This window comes from Solea senegalensis, linkage group LG14, assembly GCF_019176455.1.
Source record: "Solea senegalensis isolate Sse05_10M linkage group LG14, IFAPA_SoseM_1, whole genome shotgun sequence".
In the NCBI taxonomy this organism is placed as follows: Eukaryota; Metazoa; Chordata; class Actinopteri; order Pleuronectiformes; family Soleidae; genus Solea; species Solea senegalensis.
Genome location: NC_058034.1, coordinates 1,502,994 through 1,520,200, shown reverse-complemented (window position 1 = coordinate 1,520,200; position 17,207 = coordinate 1,502,994). Strand labels below are relative to the sequence as shown.

The 17,207-nt window shown below is 41.2% G+C and overlaps 3 protein-coding genes across 4 annotated transcripts; 1 reads left to right on the top strand and 2 right to left on the bottom strand.

The window, feature by feature from the left end:
- Position 1: 1 nt before the first annotated feature.
- Positions 2-3,891, bottom strand: si:ch211-201h21.5 (uncharacterized protein LOC555526 homolog). The gene is made up of 6 exons (XM_044044713.1): positions 3,815-3,891; positions 3,450-3,638; positions 2,389-2,571; positions 2,207-2,318; positions 1,996-2,132; positions 2-1,394 (listed from the first exon to the last, which is right to left on the bottom strand). Exons 2-6 carry the CDS (start codon positions 3,630-3,632, stop codon positions 1,029-1,031), a joined length of 981 nt encoding a protein of 326 aa, XP_043900648.1. The 5' UTR covers positions 3,633-3,638; positions 3,815-3,891; the 3' UTR covers positions 2-1,028.
- Positions 3,892-3,972: 81 nt separating this feature from the next.
- LOC122781163 (basic immunoglobulin-like variable motif-containing protein) lies at positions 3,973-11,703 on the top strand. Of its 2 annotated transcripts, none has more exons than XM_044044711.1 (11): positions 3,973-4,159; positions 4,237-5,005; positions 5,516-6,069; positions 7,409-7,526; positions 7,676-7,771; positions 8,271-8,375; positions 8,476-8,570; positions 8,643-8,775; positions 9,080-9,163; positions 9,793-9,889; positions 10,705-11,703. In XM_044044711.1, exons 2-11 carry the CDS (start codon positions 4,941-4,943, stop codon positions 11,005-11,007), a joined length of 1,650 nt encoding a protein of 549 aa, XP_043900646.1. In that variant the 5' UTR covers positions 3,973-4,159; positions 4,237-4,940; the 3' UTR covers positions 11,008-11,703. The 2 variants fall into 2 exon arrangements, with proteins under 2 accessions (XP_043900646.1, XP_043900647.1); XM_044044712.1 differs by having other exon boundaries at positions 3,978-4,159; positions 4,237-4,347.
- Positions 11,704-13,295: 1,592 nt separating this feature from the next.
- Positions 13,296-16,829, bottom strand: zgc:172121 (uncharacterized protein LOC337599 homolog). The gene is made up of 9 exons (XM_044044788.1): positions 16,778-16,829; positions 16,530-16,674; positions 15,626-15,693; positions 15,368-15,540; positions 15,187-15,290; positions 14,830-14,991; positions 14,540-14,745; positions 13,628-13,707; positions 13,296-13,558 (listed from the first exon to the last, which is right to left on the bottom strand). The coding sequence occupies exons 2-9, from the start codon at positions 16,626-16,628 to the stop codon at positions 13,461-13,463; spliced, it is 990 nt and encodes a 329-aa protein (XP_043900723.1). The 5' UTR covers positions 16,629-16,674; positions 16,778-16,829; the 3' UTR covers positions 13,296-13,460.
- Positions 16,830-17,207: the final 378 nt, after the last annotated feature.

Here is a 17,207-nt window from a genome sequence, read left to right as displayed (position 1 = left end):
CTTTTGTCTCCTTTTATTTTATTTTCAGTAGTGTACTACTGTACTACTGCAGATATACTAGACAATACACAACAGGACTACATTTTAAAAGTATCATGAAGCTCAGGAAAGTAATGAAAAGTCATTTTTAGAATTTATGATCAACACTTTTATTGGATTATACATTTTTGTTTAATCCAAATTCATTTTTACATCAATTGTATTGAAGTAGAAACAAAGTTATGAAAATTCATTTAACAAAAAACAAACTTGGATACAATTCGGTGTATCAGCTGTAAACAGCTTTCTAGAATGATGCTTCATCAATCAATCCCGTGTAACATTAACATCGTCTTTGAAAAAACACCTCAGTTGCACAATCGGAGCAATACTTTGGTACCTTTTTGCTGGGCAGTGGCGCCCCCTGCAGCCACAAGTTATTGTTACGTCCAAGTGGATGAACTTTTCTCCACCACAGACACTGAACTGAAACTAGAGGTTGACGATTACCTGCAAGGATTGTTTGGTTGTTTTTTTTTACCACTTGCTTCATGTGTTAGAAGTTATTTTATTTAGAATATATACGTCCAGTAAGTGGAAACACGGACCTAATAGTTTGAAGCTATTTTGAATATAATTTATAAGAAAACTGGCCAAACATATCTGACTCTATTCTAATCTGTCGACATGTATGGGTCAACCTCTGACTATACAACACCTGAGTTTGAGTCTTCTATTGTACACTAGTACAGTATTAGAATATTTAAACCTTACATACATCTATTTGGGGGTTCTGAATTTTCTCTAAGCCAAGAACATCTTACAATAAGACGACACCATTAAAAAGTACTGGACCCCTGGTGTTATTTGATTACAAAGTAAGTGTTTCAGACTACAAAATGAAAACTCATTTACTATATTGTTGTACTCGGAAGCCTCTTGTGAAGTAAAAATATAGGCCATCTGTGATCGTCCTCTTCCTCGATGCCGTCTTCCAAACCCAAACCAGTTTGAAAACGTAAATCCCTCTTCCATGAAAGCACCACAGGTTATTTAATCCCTGGTTGTCGCAGAGACTCCATCAGCAGCTGACCAAATCTGGCAACATCACACTTGGAGAAGACAGACACGCTGTGGCTCTTCTTCAGCTCGTCCGTGCGATCCAGCACCATCATGCCGCGTGCCATGGAGCCCTGCAGCTCCACGCGAACCGGACACTCCACGCTCTCCGTTACCACGCTGCCGTCAATGCAGGCTGCCATCGCGTAAGAGTCGTACGAGACGAAGCCGGGTCCGAAGTAAATGTCTCTCTTATTCTTCATGGCCTCTTTGGAGTAAGCCCAGCACTTGGACGTTATCATCTTCATGAAGCGAGCGGCGGGCGCGTCCTGGTTCATCAGTTCTTCAAAGAACTCCTACACACAAGAGAGTTAAAGCAACACTATGTCATTTAAAGGGATAGTTCTTTTGTACAATACATGAAACTGTGACCAGCCGATCAATCCTGTCGTCGCCAACACGATTCTCAGAGAACTCCTAGACTGGTACGGTTGAGCGGTTGAATAACTGCCAGATATGGAGAGTGAACGTTATCTTGAAAATGCCATAAAATCAATATAAATCCAGGTGGCCTGATTATCATCATGGTCATACGAGGGTTAATGCTTGCGAGGATCTTTCGGGGAGGTTTCTGCTTAGCGTCCCCGTCCGGGCCTTTCTGTGTTTCCCCTGTGTGTGTGTGTGTGTCTTTTCTCCAAGTTCTTGGTCCAAAAACATGCAGAGGTTTATTGAACACTCTAAATTGACCATGGGTTATGAGTGAGTGAGTAAACGGTTGTTGGTTTCTATATGTTGCCCCTGCAATGACCTGGTGATCTGACCCGGGCGTACCCCGTCTTTCACTCTAAGTCAGTCGGAACCTAGAGCTGTGACCCTTGTATGGAGGATGAAGAAGACACAATATTTTAAAGCTCTGATCCGTCTTTGAGCATAGCGTTAATGCTCCACACATCTTACCCATGTCAGAGCATTTCTGCACGAGAACTCCCATGTTGCGATGAACGTCTGGCACAGAAATTCTTCAAGAACAACGTAGGCAGATTCAGGGTCCATGACGAAGTTAAACTCTCCACACAGTCTCACGTTTCCTTTTCCTGCAGAGACAAAAGTCACTTTTACAAGCCGCCGTAGGTCAAATGCAAACACTGCAATCATGTTGAGGTATGACCTTCCATGTTTCCTCCCATGATGTAAAGATCTTTCAGCTTTTGGGGAAAATGTGGGTCCAGTCTGACAGCCAGCGCGAGATTAGTGAGCGGGCCAAGCGCCACCAGTGAGACCTAAGAGAAGCGGGTTTTAGCACCACTGCACCACCAGGTGTCAGCTACAGATCACAGAGGGGTTTCTCACCTGGTTCTGGTTCTCGGACACCAGTCTGACCATTGCGTTCACTGCATGCTCCTTCTGGATCTTCTCCTCCCACTTTGGATCTTTGTCTTTAATCACATCTCCCAATCCATCACTTCCAAAGTGGTCTTGAATGTGGTCATATACTGTGACCAGAGGAACAGCGGAACCTCGAAACACCGGGATCTGCAGAATTTAACAAAAAAAGAGAAGGTTTCATTTGGTTTTGTAGCATTAGAGGAAACCTCATGGATGTACTTTATTATTACAGCAGCAGCAAACCAAGGAGAACATCTTCTCTGGTCTAACGGAACATTTCTAGGCTTGACGACCACTCAAAGCTGCTTCATGCTACAGTTTTGCCAAACCCGACTACTCGCTCATAAGTCAAGCTTTCATTTAATATTTACTGTATACATTATCAACATAGTCTATCGCTTTATCCTCCACATGAGGGTCACAGCGGGTGCTGTGCAAATCTGAGCTGACAATCATTCACACGGCACAAAGATGAACTCTTTTACTGACAGGAGTTTTGCAACATGGCGCTCGTCTATTGTTCATTAGCCATCGTTTTCTAACTATGTGACAGGAAAAGACTTAGGTCAGAGGTCAATCTCAAAGTTACTCAAGAGTGAGACAAGTTTCTGTTTGAATAGACGTAAGTTAGGAGTGAGACAAGTTTCTGTTTGAATAGACGTAAGTTAGGAGTGAGACAAGTTTCTATTTGAATAGAAGTTAGGAGTGAGAGAAGTTTGTTTGAATAGACGTAAGACGTTTAGAGTGAGACAAGTTTCTGTTTGAATAGACGTAAGTTAGAGTGAGACAAGTTTCTGTTTGAATAGACGTAAGTTAGGAGTGAGACAAGTTTCTGTTTGAATAGACGTAAGTTAGAGTGAGACAAGTTTGAGACGTAAGTTAGGAGTGAGACAAGTTTCTCATAAGTTAGAGTGAGACAAGTTTCTGTTTGAGACATAAATAGACATAAGTTAGGAGTGAGACAAGTTTCTGTTTGAATAGACGTAAGTGAGGAGTGAGACAAGTTTCTGTTTGAATAGACACACCCCCTGGCGCTCACAGACAGAAAGCACCGTGAGGACGTTCTGACACACGTTGTCCACCGCTGCGTTTCCAAACACACAGGTGACGGCCAGGATGTGGACGTTGGGAGCAGCCAGGGCCATCATGATGGCCTGAGCGTCGTCTATGCCACAGTCTGTGTCGATGATCATCAGTTTCTTTGCCATGATTCTCTGGAACAATCAAAAACAACACTTTTTTTCGATAAAACCAGCAGAGTTATTGAAATAACTTAAATAACAAACTCGAGCTCTCGCTTTAACGAGACACGAGTCAGTAACGTCACGTGCTGTCAGAGGTTGTTTTGTTATGTTTCATTTTTAATAATATTTAAGTGAATCAAACTTACCGTCAGCGTGTGACTGTGACGTGAACGCAGCACCCACACACTGAGAATGACTCTGCTTTGAATGGAAGGTCGTATTCCTAACAAGGGGTGTGTTAATGCTGAGAAAACGACGGGAAATGTTCACACTTCAAAACAAACATGTACACACGTCGTTTTTATTTGTTTATGATGTTAGCACTCACTTACGTGTTTTTTAGTGACTTATTCTTGTTTACAGTATTTTCGTTATATTGGGACACCCCTCTTGCCTCTGAGAATGGTACAGTCCGTTGAACTTGCGCAGGAAAACGACACGGGGGTCAGGAGGAGGAGCTGGAGCAGCAGCTATGGGAAACATCGGTCCAGGTCCGTCTCTGTGAAATGTTTATGAACACCGTGTTTCAGTCACCCGTGTTTCAGTCACCCGTGTTTTTGCTTCACAGCTCCATGTCGTTGCCACACATATGTCCCGGTATGAAGGAGAGTTAACGTAACATCCGGCCGTGTTTACGTAGCATCAGCGCCGATGTAGCAGTGTGCTCATCCAAATACAGGTGAGATGTTAGTCAATTATCAGCAGACTTATTACTGGTTAAAGGTGATCATGTGATGACGCTGCGAGTTAAAACAATGACATAAACACAAGTAAAAAAACAGCCTGGCTTTATATTTGTGTTAGAACTGAATCCCCACGTCTTTGCTGAGTCCTTGTCACGGGTTACATTAGGACAAGGTGTAAATAATGGACAATGGCTGAGTTCCATTTAGCTTTCTCTGTGCCCTCACAACTTGAACTAAACAGTGCAATCTTTAAAGGTCACATGAACAGAAAAAAATCATTTGATTTTTGAATCTTTAAATCAGCCTTTTGTAGGAATTCAATGTAAGAACCTTGCTTTATGGAGCTCTCCATCGTGTGTCGCAGCCTGGATGTACAAACTAGCCAAAGCACGAGATTCCTCCTTTGCAAACCCATATGAAGACAAGCTTTCTGGAATAATAATTTGCTATTTGCTACACATTCACAGACACTGGATATCTAACGATCACAAGAAGACGTAATGCATGATATTTGTTGCAGAGTTTTATAAAGGGACAACAAAGACTGAAATTCTTACACTTATACTGAAATAAATGTTATTCAGTGATGAACAATCACTGTTCATATCAAGTCTCAAGGAAAAAAAGAATCAGCTCCTGGCCTGCAGTAATGTAAGTTTTAAGTTTTATTTGTCTGCTCTTTTCTCATTTCTTGACACAAGGAAACAGAAACATTTCTACAAGTCGTGTTAAAAGCTGCTGGAGCATCCACAGCTTCAAACATCTGTGCTTTCTACTCCTTCATCGCTAACACTGGTCTTTAGACGCAAAGGATGATGTTTTCTATAGTTCTCACTTCCCTCTGTTCTTTTCTACTGCAACTATCACTAAAATACATTTGTTTTGTGGAAGACCTTTTGATTTGATACTGCCACAGGTCCATGATTGGGATGGGTATGATTCATACATAATAATCTAATCATTTGATCATAAAAAGCTTGTGCAGTTATTGTGATTATTGTTTCATTGTTACAAAACCCTCAGTGACTGTTGAACAGAGAGTTAACAAGACAGTAAATTAGTAACATCTGTGCCTTTGCTACTAAACATGCCAACATTTCTGTGGTGATAAAGACTCATTCCTCTGTGGTGTTTCTAAAATGTCTGCCCTCTCCTCCCCAGAGGAGACAGCCATCACTTCAGCATCACAGTGGACCTCAATTTGTCCTCTCACCGTGACACACGTGGCTCTTCAATGCCAAATACATCAGAAGTTCAGGGGCCGACCTTGTCTGGGCCAGCAGAGCCCTCGGCACTGCAGAGGTCCACTGATGGGGATGACGACCGTGGCCTGATCAGCTCCCTGACGCGGGATGCTGCCAGAGCGAGGAGAGCTTCCAGTGCCGAGCTCCACCTGCCTTGGACCTGCCCGGTCACTCACTCCAGAGAGAAGTTTTACACGGTCTGCTCCGATTACGCTCTCGTCGACCAGGCTGCTGCGGTGTACCGTCCTGTGAGCACAGCCGGGGATGTGGTCCCGAGCAAGCAGGGCGATGGTCCTCACCTGGTGAAGCCCAAGTCCTCAGCTGACTACAGTCAGCCTGGAGGAGCCCATGTTGGATCAGACGGGGATTGTGACATGGAAGAGTTGCCCTCTGGCAACAAGAAGCCCATTTTGGCCTGGGAGATTGACACAACGGACTTCAACGCTGTACTTACGAGAAAAATAAGAACAAGTAAGAACTCATAATTCCATTCAGTCAACAATGTGTTATAATCTGTGATTTCACACATAGCTGAATCAAACATCTTACAGTTCATCTGCGTTTTGCCAAGCGTCAGCGCCCCCTGTAGACAACGGAGCGTACGCGACGTGAGAGTCGGAATTAACCACTTAATCCTGTCACCTTTTGGATTTTGATAATACAAATTGTGAAGTCCAAACACATCTCAAAGCCTCACTATTGCTCTCTCAGATGTACTCCTGCTTTTTCTTCTTTTCTGAACAATGAAGAGGTTTAAGTTAACCTGCCACAATTACCTTGTATTACATATATAATACAAAATGCCCCTATAAAGGTAATTTGCAGGATCTTGGATTTCATAATCCATAATCTAACAACATCTCAGTGATACTGGACAGTGAAATTGGAGGGAAATCACTTCAAATTGTCTTTTAAAATTCAAATGCATATTGAGAAATCACTTCAAATTGTCTTTTAAAATTCAAATGCATATTGAGAATTAAGTAACAGTGACTTCATATTGCCATATCAATATTGTGTCCCAACCTTTGGGATCAGAGTCTGAGCTGTTGGTAGCTCTCATTGACAGGAAACCAAACCTTCTCTTTTGACCGTGGAGACCCAGTCACTGAACAGTGCTGTATATTCCTCATCCAGCCCAGGTTCTGGGAGAAGTGCCCGCTTTAAGAAACACTCCAAACTCTATTTAGGATTCTAGATATGTTAAAGTTTCCTCATCTAAAGTTGGAATTGAATGTTAGTTTTTCATCACTCTAGATCAGGGGTGTCAAACTCAAATGACCTGGGGGCCAATGAGCATCTAGTCTGGTCAAGCAGGGGCCGACATAGAGGGGAAAAAACAACTATTAAGAAGCTGGTGGGCAATATAAGATATTCATTATGATATTAGACAGAATTCCAAAGTAAAAGTGCTTGTTTTGATATAAAATGATTCACAATAAAAACATACTTATGATGCACAAATTAAATTCAAAATTTAGCAAATAATGACAAGGATAATTGTGATTAAAACAGCTTAAATATATGTAATTTCATGTTGAGTGTAATAAATCTAATAAAGCAATGATTACAACCGAATGTCTTATCACTATTATAAAAATATTGCCGGCAAATACATTTAGTTATATTCTGTCTCTATGCCATCACCTCGCACAGTGGTGAGTGGGCCGGGGGGCCGCATGTAATCGATTGGAGGGCCACATGTGGCCCCCGGGCCACCAGTTTGACACATGTGCTCTAGATGCATCGTTGTCCCAAGTACAAGTCAGAGCAGTTTTGAAGGTGAACACGGACTAACCCTGAATTTCAGGCAATGTGAAGAAATGCGGCTCGAAGAAGATGAAGTCGTCCAGAAATCTGCAGGACGTCTCTCCTCACGTGTCCCAGGAGGAGATCAAACAGCGAAAGGTGTTCGACCTCAGAAGATGGTAAAGTTACAATAGGACTTTTATAAAGTTAAATAAATAAATAACAAGTTTAAATTGGTGCAGGAAATCGTAAGGTAACTGAAATTGATTTAAGGGCAAAAAACGTTTTGTGATTGAACAACGTTTGTATTTGGATGGTTTTGCCTCAGGTACTGCATCAGTCGGCCTCAGTACAAAACCTCATGTGGAATATCTTCTTTGATCTCCTGCTGGAACTTCCTCTACAGCACTCTGGGTGCAGGAAGGTGAGTAGAACGTGAAGAAAACCCCCATCGGTTTGCTGCTCTGAAGGCTGTGATGATGTGAGCTCATTGTGATTGATACCAGCAATCTTGGAACAAATGGAAGTCAATTCAAGGCTGTTTATTGACTCTGATTGCAGTAGCAAATGCACTGTCTAACAAAGAGCTTGTTTAGTCCTGTATTTATTCAATATAGTCTCTACAGTCCTTCATTGAGTGATAATACGTTGGCATTTTCTCGCAGAATTAGACGTCATCAGGTTTTTCAGCCATAAACTGTCCAAATATTCAACTATTGTATAATAGACTCAACATATGACAAAATCCATGTATATGCAGAGTGATATCTACTGAACGAACAAGGTGCAGATGTGGATAATCTAGATTCTAGCATATTTCTGAGCACTTATCTTTGATGCTGGTTCCATGTGAGGTGTGTTCCATTTCCTTCAGGTCACAGTCACTTCCTGATGTGTGCTTTTGTGTTTTGTTTTATTGCCAGTCTTCCACCACTCTCTCAGGAAGAAGCTCTGCACATTCTGGGCTTTCAGCCACCGTTTGAAGAAATCAAGTTTGGTCCTTTCACAGGAAACGCCACTCTAATGCGGTAACACAAACTGCTCTCGCAGCCTTTTTTCTCTCCCTTTAACGACCACTTCCACTCAGTAAATGTCTTCAGCGCAGTAATCGCTGCATTCTTCTCACAGGTGGTTCAGACAGATCAATGACCATTTCCGAGTGCGAGGCTGCTCCTACATTCTGTACAAACCTCATGGGAAACACAAGACGGCAGGTGAAACAGGTGAGTCGCTCAGCCACTGAAACGCTTCTACGTGTCCGTTCATACTCCGTTAAATCCAAAGTGGTCTTTCAGCTGAAGGAGCGCTCACAAAACTGACCCAGGGGCTGAAGGATGAGTCCATGGCCTACATTTACCACTGCCAGAACCACTACTTCTGCCCAGTGGGATTCGAGGCTACGCCGCTCAAAGCAGCAAAGGCTTACAGGTAGATCACATCACAGTGATTTTTATTTTTAGTACAGATGATGATGATGATGTCTTCAGAGATTCATGCTGCCCCCTCCCTTTGTACCTAAAATACTCTTCTTTCTTGTGTTTATTGGATAATAATTGGATGTAAAAAGAACGTGTGACATTTTGCCACTTTGTGAATTAGAGAAAAAGGATCCAGGCCTTGAAAGTTTTTGGTAATAGACTAACATGCTTAGTATTTCTCTGTTGCTCAGCTCATGAGTCATATGACTGACTGTGTTAATAATTGAAAGATTGTTGTTGTGTTCCTGTTAAAGGGGCCATCTCCCTACAAATGACATGGAACACTGGATCCTAATCGGGGAGCCCAGTAGGAAACATCCAGCAATTCACTGTAAAAAGTAAGTGTTCGTTCTGTTTTTTGTTTTTTTGTTTTATCAGAAATGATCGTAAATGATGTTTGCGAGTAAACAAATAATCAAACTCACTATTTAAAACACTTCTAGATTGATGTGCGTCAGTGCTGTGCTGTAATAAATGATTAGACTATTACACTGTCAGAGGTCCTGCAGTTTTGTTATTGCTTTATTTATTGAACACAGTCTGAGATTTTGTGAAAGCTTATTCTGTTCTTGTTTGTTCATTCTCCCTCTGGCACTGGATGTTTTCTCATTTTCAGACCGTTCTCTGTTGGGTGTGATCAGAGGGTTCTTAAGTACTCGGACCAGCCCGTCTGACACCAGACACTTTGTCATATTTTAAGTCACTTAAACCACATTTCTTCCTCGTTCTGATGCTCATTTCATTTGTTGTCGTTTTGAGTTACTACCACGTAATTGTTAAACAAGTGAACCTAAAAGTGTCTGATGAGTGCACATGCAGAGTGATTAATATGTTTTAAATCTGTTACACAATAAATACTGAACTAAAAATCAAATCGTAATATCTGAAATATCTGGAAAATCGCAATTCGATATTTTCACTGAAGCAGTAAGTGATGGTGAGTGGAATGATGTGACTGCTCTTTCAGGTGGGTGGACATTGTGACTGACCTCAACACACAGAATCCAGAATACTTGGACATCCGTCACTCAGAGCGGGGGATCCAGCGCCGCAAAACCAAAAAGGTTGGTGCTCTTCTCACATCCCCTCATTTTAAAGCCGAACTTTACAGGTCGGGATGTGGTTCCTGCTTTTTCTCCACAAAGCTCCCTCTACAGTTTTGGAATACATATGTTAGAGCCTTATTCTATCTTATTTTAAAATCTATATTATTTCAATGATATTATAATCTGATTGCTATTTCATCTGAGTGACGTTTATGTTTTATTCTAATTTATTTCAATATTAAATTTATGTAGTATAATTTGAGACAACGAGGAGCCTAATTAGAGGGCAGCTGGTAGAAAAGAGAGGGCCCTTGATGGCCCTCGTCTTGCACGGCTGGTTTTCACGCTAACAGACAGCCTACAATCTCCCCACAGCAAGACACTCACAATAACTCAGATGCTGTACATGTGTATGTGCAGGGTACACATCCTGCATAAGTCTCTGGAGTCAGTGATGAGTGAAGTTGAACCGCTCAGATACGAGGAGAACAGAGACATGAATGCCAGACATGAACAGTGTGTTGTTAACATCTTAGCATCCTCTCAATTCTGCCAGCAATCCCCAGGTTTATATAAGTATAGTATCTAAAGTATATAAATAACACATCTTCCTCACAGGTCAAGATCTCCTGACCCTTGTATAGAGAATTTATGAAGTACAAGTTTACTGAGAGGCCTTAAAGTGTGAGTTTGTAAGTTATCGGTGGTCTATAATCAGGTCTGCATATAAGAATGTGTGAGTAATTCAACTTAAAGAAGGTCAAAGAGTAGAATTTTCTCTTATGAAAGTAAAAACCTGAGCTGGTACTAAAAACACCTCTGCTGGCTCACAGGTGGGCGGTAACCTGCACTGCATCATGGCCTTCCAGAGGGTGAACTGGCAGAAGCTCGGCCCCTGGGCTCTGAATCTGGAGAACCTGCGCCACGAGTTCCACCACTCCAGCGTGGAGCGAACCCACGGTCACACCTCAGAGGAGACGGAGGAGAGGACGCCCAGCAAGCGCCAGTCGCACCTGGGACGCTCGCACAGTATGGGCAGTCAGAAAGACACGAGCTGGAAACGCCTGTCCAACACGACAGAGTTCAGACAGAAGGGCTGTCCTGACAGCGACCTCGAAGAAGACATCACAGACTGAACAGGTTTAACAGAACACACAGAGAGGGGAGGACAAAATAACACAGTTCAGTAGCCTTAAGAGTTTAAGTCTGGACTTATGTGTTTGTGTTTTACTGTCAGCAAACTTCAAAAAAAGACCAAAGCAAACACAGTGTTAGTTAATCTGTCAGCTGTAAATGACTTTTGGACAACAAATGATTATATGGCTTCTTAGGGCGTATCAATAAATCCACAATGTATCAATATAAAAGGATATTAATGCAGCTTAAATAATTGTATAATAAAATGGAATTTATTAGGAGACTACTTTCAGCAGAGGATGAATGCTCAGTTAGTGTTTGAGTGAGTTCCCCCTATGGCTTAATGGGGATACAATCATAATTCAGCCTTTTATAGTAGGACAAATTCAATGTTTGCTCTGGTCTTTCTATGGGAGTTGTTAATAAGAACAAATATGATAATATCTCCAGACTTCTCCTTAAGTCTTTCAGAAATAATGTGATTTTACGTAGCTGTTATTTTGAGTATTGATGCCGCATTCTAACAACGTCCTATAACCGACTGATGCACCAGCAACTTCATTTAAATCACAGCAACACAGGCAGCTACACAAGGAGTACAAGGCGCCACCTTGTGGGCAAATGGAGGACTGTCGTCATTTGGATTGTTTGGAACGTCAGTTGAAGATGAACTGGAAATAGAATAATGAAAATGGGTCAACAGCTGTGTTTTTTTAACACAAAACATTTAACTATGGCTTTGAAAAAAACAAGTAAAGTGTAAAGTGAACTGTAAAGTCAACACTTACAGTTCCAGAGCTTCAAAGGGCGGCTGCACTTTTATTTTGTCCACCCTTCTATCTTCTCAAAGTATTGATCACTGATTTAATCTTTTGGCTAACTATGGACAAACTTCAGTTCTTTTCCTCCCTATGTCACTTCCTGTCTGAGTTTGGTGTGTGTGTGTGTGTGTGTGTGTCGGGGGTCATGTATGGGTCTTTTATCACATCAGACATGTTGAGGTGTTGCACAGGTAATGACTTCAACTCCTGTAAAGCTTGAGTTATACTTGTAAATGTGTTAAAGGTCCAGTGTGTAATTTGAAGATCATATAATTAGACTTCATTTAATTCATACAGTCTTCTGATTGTATGAAATGTTGTTTTTAATGATCGCAGAATTAGCCTTTGTTTTTACAGAAGCACACAATCGACAAACTAAACATCTTTTGAATTTTGATGCTAACTGGAGGCTACATTAGCCTTGTTTAGACTGCAGCCCAAAGCATATGCAACTGTTCACATTATATATAGCAAATGATGTGTCCATATTGACAGTTGAGTGATGGTAAATGGTCTGTATATATAGTGCTTTTCTAGTCTTGATGACTACAGTTTTCTCATTCACTCATTCACACAGCACATCTATGTGCAGCACATTTTTCTATCACTCTTTCATACCCATTCACACGCTGCCGGGCACAGCCATCAGGAACAACGTGAGGTTAAGTGTCTTGCCCAGGGAGACATTGGCTCGTAGACTAGCGGAGCCAGGAATCAAACCCACAACCTTTCCCAAGTGAATCAGGGAACTACTGTGGCCTTCGCACACCAGAAAGTATATAAACACTCTTTGACTTCATAGTGTTTATGAGGACGAAGTTGTCCACAATCGTTTGTGTAGTAACACGTAGTGAAACAGAAGCTCTGTTCAATGTTGACTGAAGATGACGGCCTCCACAAGTCAAGACCCTTTCATTAAATATGTATAAAAGGCTTTTCTAACCATATGAAAACCAAGTGTTTTCTTTTTGTTTTTTTACAGACAATTACACGCTCTTACAAACATAATTGAGGGTAAGTTCTATATGTTACACACTGGACCTCTGACGTGTATTTTGACATTTAGCAGCCCTCGTGTCACAGTCACACTACAGGATTAACTGAATATCATCCCCACACACATTACTCCATCATCTTTACCGCTCCTCATCACAATGTGACAGTGAACGTTCTATTCAACTATTGCTGCTAACGAAACATGACGATGACGTGTGAAGCTGTAAATTCACCTGCAGACGCCGTAGTAGAGGTGCATTGAAGTGAGTGAGTGGGCTTGTGCTGTGCAGTGGTTAGTTCAGTGGAAATGCCGTCCAGTCCACGTGCTGCTAACGTTTAGCCGTGCTTTATGAAAACTGACAGTGAGACAGACTGTTTTTTTAAAGACAGACAGGTGTAACTCCGAAAAACTAAACAAGATGTGAACCATGGTAAGTGAAGAATGCATGGTGTATAATTTTGTTATTTTGCTTTGACCTTAAAAGGTGCCATTTGTTCTTGACCCAACTTACATCATTGTGTACTCACATGGATCTGGTGTAGTGTTTTATTTATTTATGTCATTTACAATAAATTAAGATTTTTTACAAACTCCCAGAAGAGACTTTCTTCTTTCAAAAGTTGCCGTAACATATTCAGTCCAGTTGAAGAGCAGAGGCTCGAGACGCGTCACTTCCTCTCAGCTGTCGTCGTATCTCAGCGATGTGAGCGGGACTGACACGGCAGCAGCCGCCTGGTGGATAAAGAGGCTTTTCAGAGAAAATACTGGAGAAAAGAACAGAGGAAAAACTGTTGATCTCACCTATTAAAGAAGCACCTTGGTTCATCCACGTATTGCAGAGTTCAGCTATCGATGCTGATGTTTTTCCTGATTTCAGCCACCTGAGTATGAAAAAGAAAACAGGCCTTAGCTCAGTGTCTGTGCATAAAAGGAACAGATCAGAAACAGCCTCATTTGAGGAAATGACTCCTGCAACATTTGCATCTGTATTTTTAGTTTTCCTCACAAAACACAAAAAAAGATTCAACACTTCCTTCAGTCTTCAGTGTCACACCTGCAAAGTCTGACGTCGTTGTGGAGAAAACTGAAGATGGAAAGAAACTGAGAAGAACTTTTGGTTGAAAATAGAATTTGCTTACACTTTATTGTGGAGATGTGTGTCAGTGTAGATCAGCTGTGGTGAGAGTTTACTATCTCTTCTTCCCCAGCGTGAACCAAACACCTAACATCTAGTTTGTTTTCAAGCAAAACGACTGAAACAGGGTTGTTGAGCTGCGGTGGTGAAGAAAGTCTGGAGTTGTACATAAAAAATGACCACATGTACACTTCTCTTTTATTTTAAACTCACTATCTGACTACAAACCATAATGTAAACCCTTACAACACAAAGACAACCAACTCGTTAAAGATGCAGTACTACGGTTTTGCGATGCAGGCTTTCTGTCTCAAGCCCTTTCCAGTAGATTAACACAGATTACCAGAGGTAATATGTCCATCTCTGAAATGTTTTACTGACATGTTTTATTGCACACGACCTAAAAGAAGTTCAAACTTTCCACTAAAGGGTCACGTACATAAATCTGCTTCATGGAAAAGCCAATCAGATCACCTACCCCAGCTTTAAGTCGGTCAGGTTCTAAACCCTTTGTGACTAAATGAACAAATATACTGTGTAGTGAAGCAAAAGAATTTGATTTTTATTTTCAGACTCACCCCTGCTGAGTGTCCCACTCTTCTCCACTGTTGGGGTAAACCACCCAGCTCATGTCTGGGCTCAACAGGGATCCTGCATAGTCCAGCAGCGGCTCCACGAAGGCCGGACAACAGCAGTTGACTCCCACAGCCACCAGCTGCGTGGATCTGTTGGCGATCTGCACTGCATCTGTGAACGGGCTGCCGTCTGATATACACCTCCCATCCTTTTGAGTTTTTGAATACAGAACGTTAGAGCGGGTATTTTAAAAACAAACAGATCAACGTACTCTTCAGCTGCAGCACGTTACCTTACAGGAGAAGGAGAGCCAGGCTTTAGAGTTTGGAAATTCTCTGAGCAGCTCCACCAGAGCCGACGCCTCTTTGAGACTCGGAATTGTCTCGAAAGCAATTAGATCAGCTCCTGCTGCGGCTAAACACTCGACCTGTGACCGATGCCAAACTTTAAGATCCTGGGAAAAGAAAAAAAAAAAGATGACATGTGACACAACTGAGCACAAACAGCAGCAAGGTGAGCAGCAATAATACGTAAGTACCTTTCATTCTCTAATTAGAAGACATTATTAGGTGGTGATCTGGCCTGAAGTACTTTTTAAATGAATGCACTTGATAGCTGCAAAATGTGTTGCACTTTTCTTTACGCTCACCTCAACACTCATCTCCTCTGCATAAGCCCCAGTGTATTCTGAGCCATTGTGCAGAAACGCCCCGTATGGTCCAACAGAGCCTGCCACCAAGGGACGTCTCTGCTCTTTAAAGAGACAAAAGCACAGAGACTATGTGTCCACACAGCATAGGAAATATCAGAGTGTATATGAGAGTGTTTACCTGTTGGACGACCGTCAGAAACAAAGCGCCTCACTGAATCTTTGGCCAGTTGAACACCAGACATCAGCAGCTCTCTGGCACTTTCAGAGCTCACGTCCATGTGACGGATGAATCCTGGAATACTGGCCTGGTATGTAGCCGTGGTGACAACATCAGCACCACTGAGAAGAAACCTGTGGTGATTACAGCTATTTTTCAATTCTTCACATACAAACATGAACTCTACTGTTAAATCAGAATATTCCACACAGACATAACCTGTAATGAGCATCACGTATGGCCTGGGGATTAGTTTGCAAAAGTCTTGCGCTCCACAGTGGATCTCCCTAGACGTGTGAGACACACAAGACATTTTTTACAGCATGTAAAAACTATTATGTTGAATGAAAATATCAAATGTCTAGTTGCATCATATTGATGATGGGAAATTATATGCACATGCCCTTTTTATGGGGCTTCTTGAAGGTGTAGGGTAACCTAAACACTTTCCTATTTGTATATGGCCCTATAATGAAAATGAAAGGTTCTTTTATGCAATACCTCATTTATGTATTTGTTTTGTGAGTGTATTGAAATCATTTCAAGATATTTCTGTTCGGGACGATTAACCAAACCTAAAAATATCAAAACAATTGAGGAGGCTATCGATTGGATTGAGATGCAACTAACGATTATTTTCATAATCTATTAATCTGTTGATTATTTTCTCAATTATTTGAGTACTTGTTTTGTCCATAAACCAAAATTAATACATTTTAATGATTTATTTCTTATATGGAGCATAGAAGATAAAATTCACATTTAAGAAGCAGAAAAATCAGACTGAAACCAATTAAATGATTATCAAAATAGTTGATAAATAAATGTGATAATATGGTATACTTTTCCAACCTTTTTTAACCTATATGTTGCCCTCTTTCTATTGTTATTTTTATTTTATTTTATTACATTTTGCTGGTGCCCTTTTCGCTGGAAGTAAATAGCTCTACATTTCATTATAATCAGCATTTTTGTACTTTTGGAATGGACCATGAGTCTGTAGTAAAGTGTAAATAAAGGGAGTGTGTTATTCTTATTTCAGTTTTATTTTGTTTTCAGTATATTCTATGGTAAAGACACACTAAACAGCATATCGTGGAAGAATAAACTCAAACGTTTTCACCTGTAAATGAGCTCCTTGCGCCTCCAGCTGTGTTGCTAGTCCACCGTCCAGAATCAACGGTCCATTATCACTCGTATAAGCTTTAAGATGTGACGCCATTGGAAATCACAGTCAACAAGAGACGATGTGTCTCAATATGTCCAAACTAAAGACAAACGGTGGAGAAAATAAAGCACATAATACTACTATCTGATTATGTTACATGTACATGTACATTATGATTATTATGATAGTACTTCATTCACTACTTTCCAAGTCTGTTATTGTTCCGGGTACTTCTTCTTCGCTGGAGGTTTTCAGGCAGCTGTCGACTGTACACTGTGTTTAGCTACTGCCACCTTCAGGCCACCTTCAGGCAAGGCAGCTGTAGTTGGTATCTGGTGGTGAACGCAATGCAAAGAGAGAAGGACGACCAAGGAAGTGTGTTTTATTAAGTATTTCAAATATATATATATATATAAACCGAATACATGATTCTCAGGAGGCTCCGCCATTTTAAAACGTCCACAATTCGTCGAGGGCAGTTGGTATCATATACAACATTTACGTACACACGAGGTTCGTACAAATACTTGGTTTAATGAGTAATACGTTGTCAAGTTTGAATATTAGGCGTTGTTGTTTCTTTACTTGTAGTTTGGAACTGTTAAACTTGACTTGCGAGCTAACGCAATTAAC

What these genes read in the sequence shown, in the direction of transcription:
- LOC122781163 (XM_044044711.1), top strand. Translation starts at nt 4,941, where the DNA reads ATGAACAATCACTGTTCATATCAAGTCTCAAGGAAAAAAAGAATCAGC. An exon ending in GTGTTCGACCTCAGAAGATG is followed by an intron (nt 7,527 to 7,675) that starts GTAAAGTTACAA and finishes GTTTTGCCTCAG; the next exon opens with GTACTGCATCAGTCGGCCTC. An exon ending in CAAGACGGCAGGTGAAACAG is followed by an intron (nt 8,571 to 8,642) that starts GTGAGTCGCTCA and finishes GTGGTCTTTCAG; the next exon opens with CTGAAGGAGCGCTCACAAAA.
- zgc:172121 (XM_044044788.1), bottom strand. Translation starts at nt 16,628, where the DNA reads ATGGCGTCACATCTTAAAGCTTATACGAGTGATAATGGACCGTTGATT. An exon ending in CAGAGGAGATGAGTGTTGAG is followed by an intron (nt 14,992 to 15,186) that starts GTGAGCGTAAAG and finishes TTCTTTTCCCAG; the next exon opens with GATCTTAAAGTTTGGCATCG. An exon ending in GAGTGGGACACTCAGCAGGG is followed by an intron (nt 13,708 to 14,539) that starts GTGAGTCTGAAA and finishes TTTCATACTCAG; the next exon opens with GTGGCTGAAATCAGGAAAAA.
- si:ch211-201h21.5 (XM_044044713.1), bottom strand. Translation starts at nt 3,632, where the DNA reads ATGGCAAAGAAACTGATGATCATCGACACAGACTGTGGCATAGACGAC. An exon ending in CTGTCTGTGAGCGCCAGGGG is followed by an intron (nt 2,572 to 3,449) that starts GTGTGTCTATTC and finishes TAAATTCTGCAG; the next exon opens with ATCCCGGTGTTTCGAGGTTC. An exon ending in CATGGGAGGAAACATGGAAG is followed by an intron (nt 2,133 to 2,206) that starts GTCATACCTCAA and finishes TTGTCTCTGCAG; the next exon opens with GAAAAGGAAACGTGAGACTG.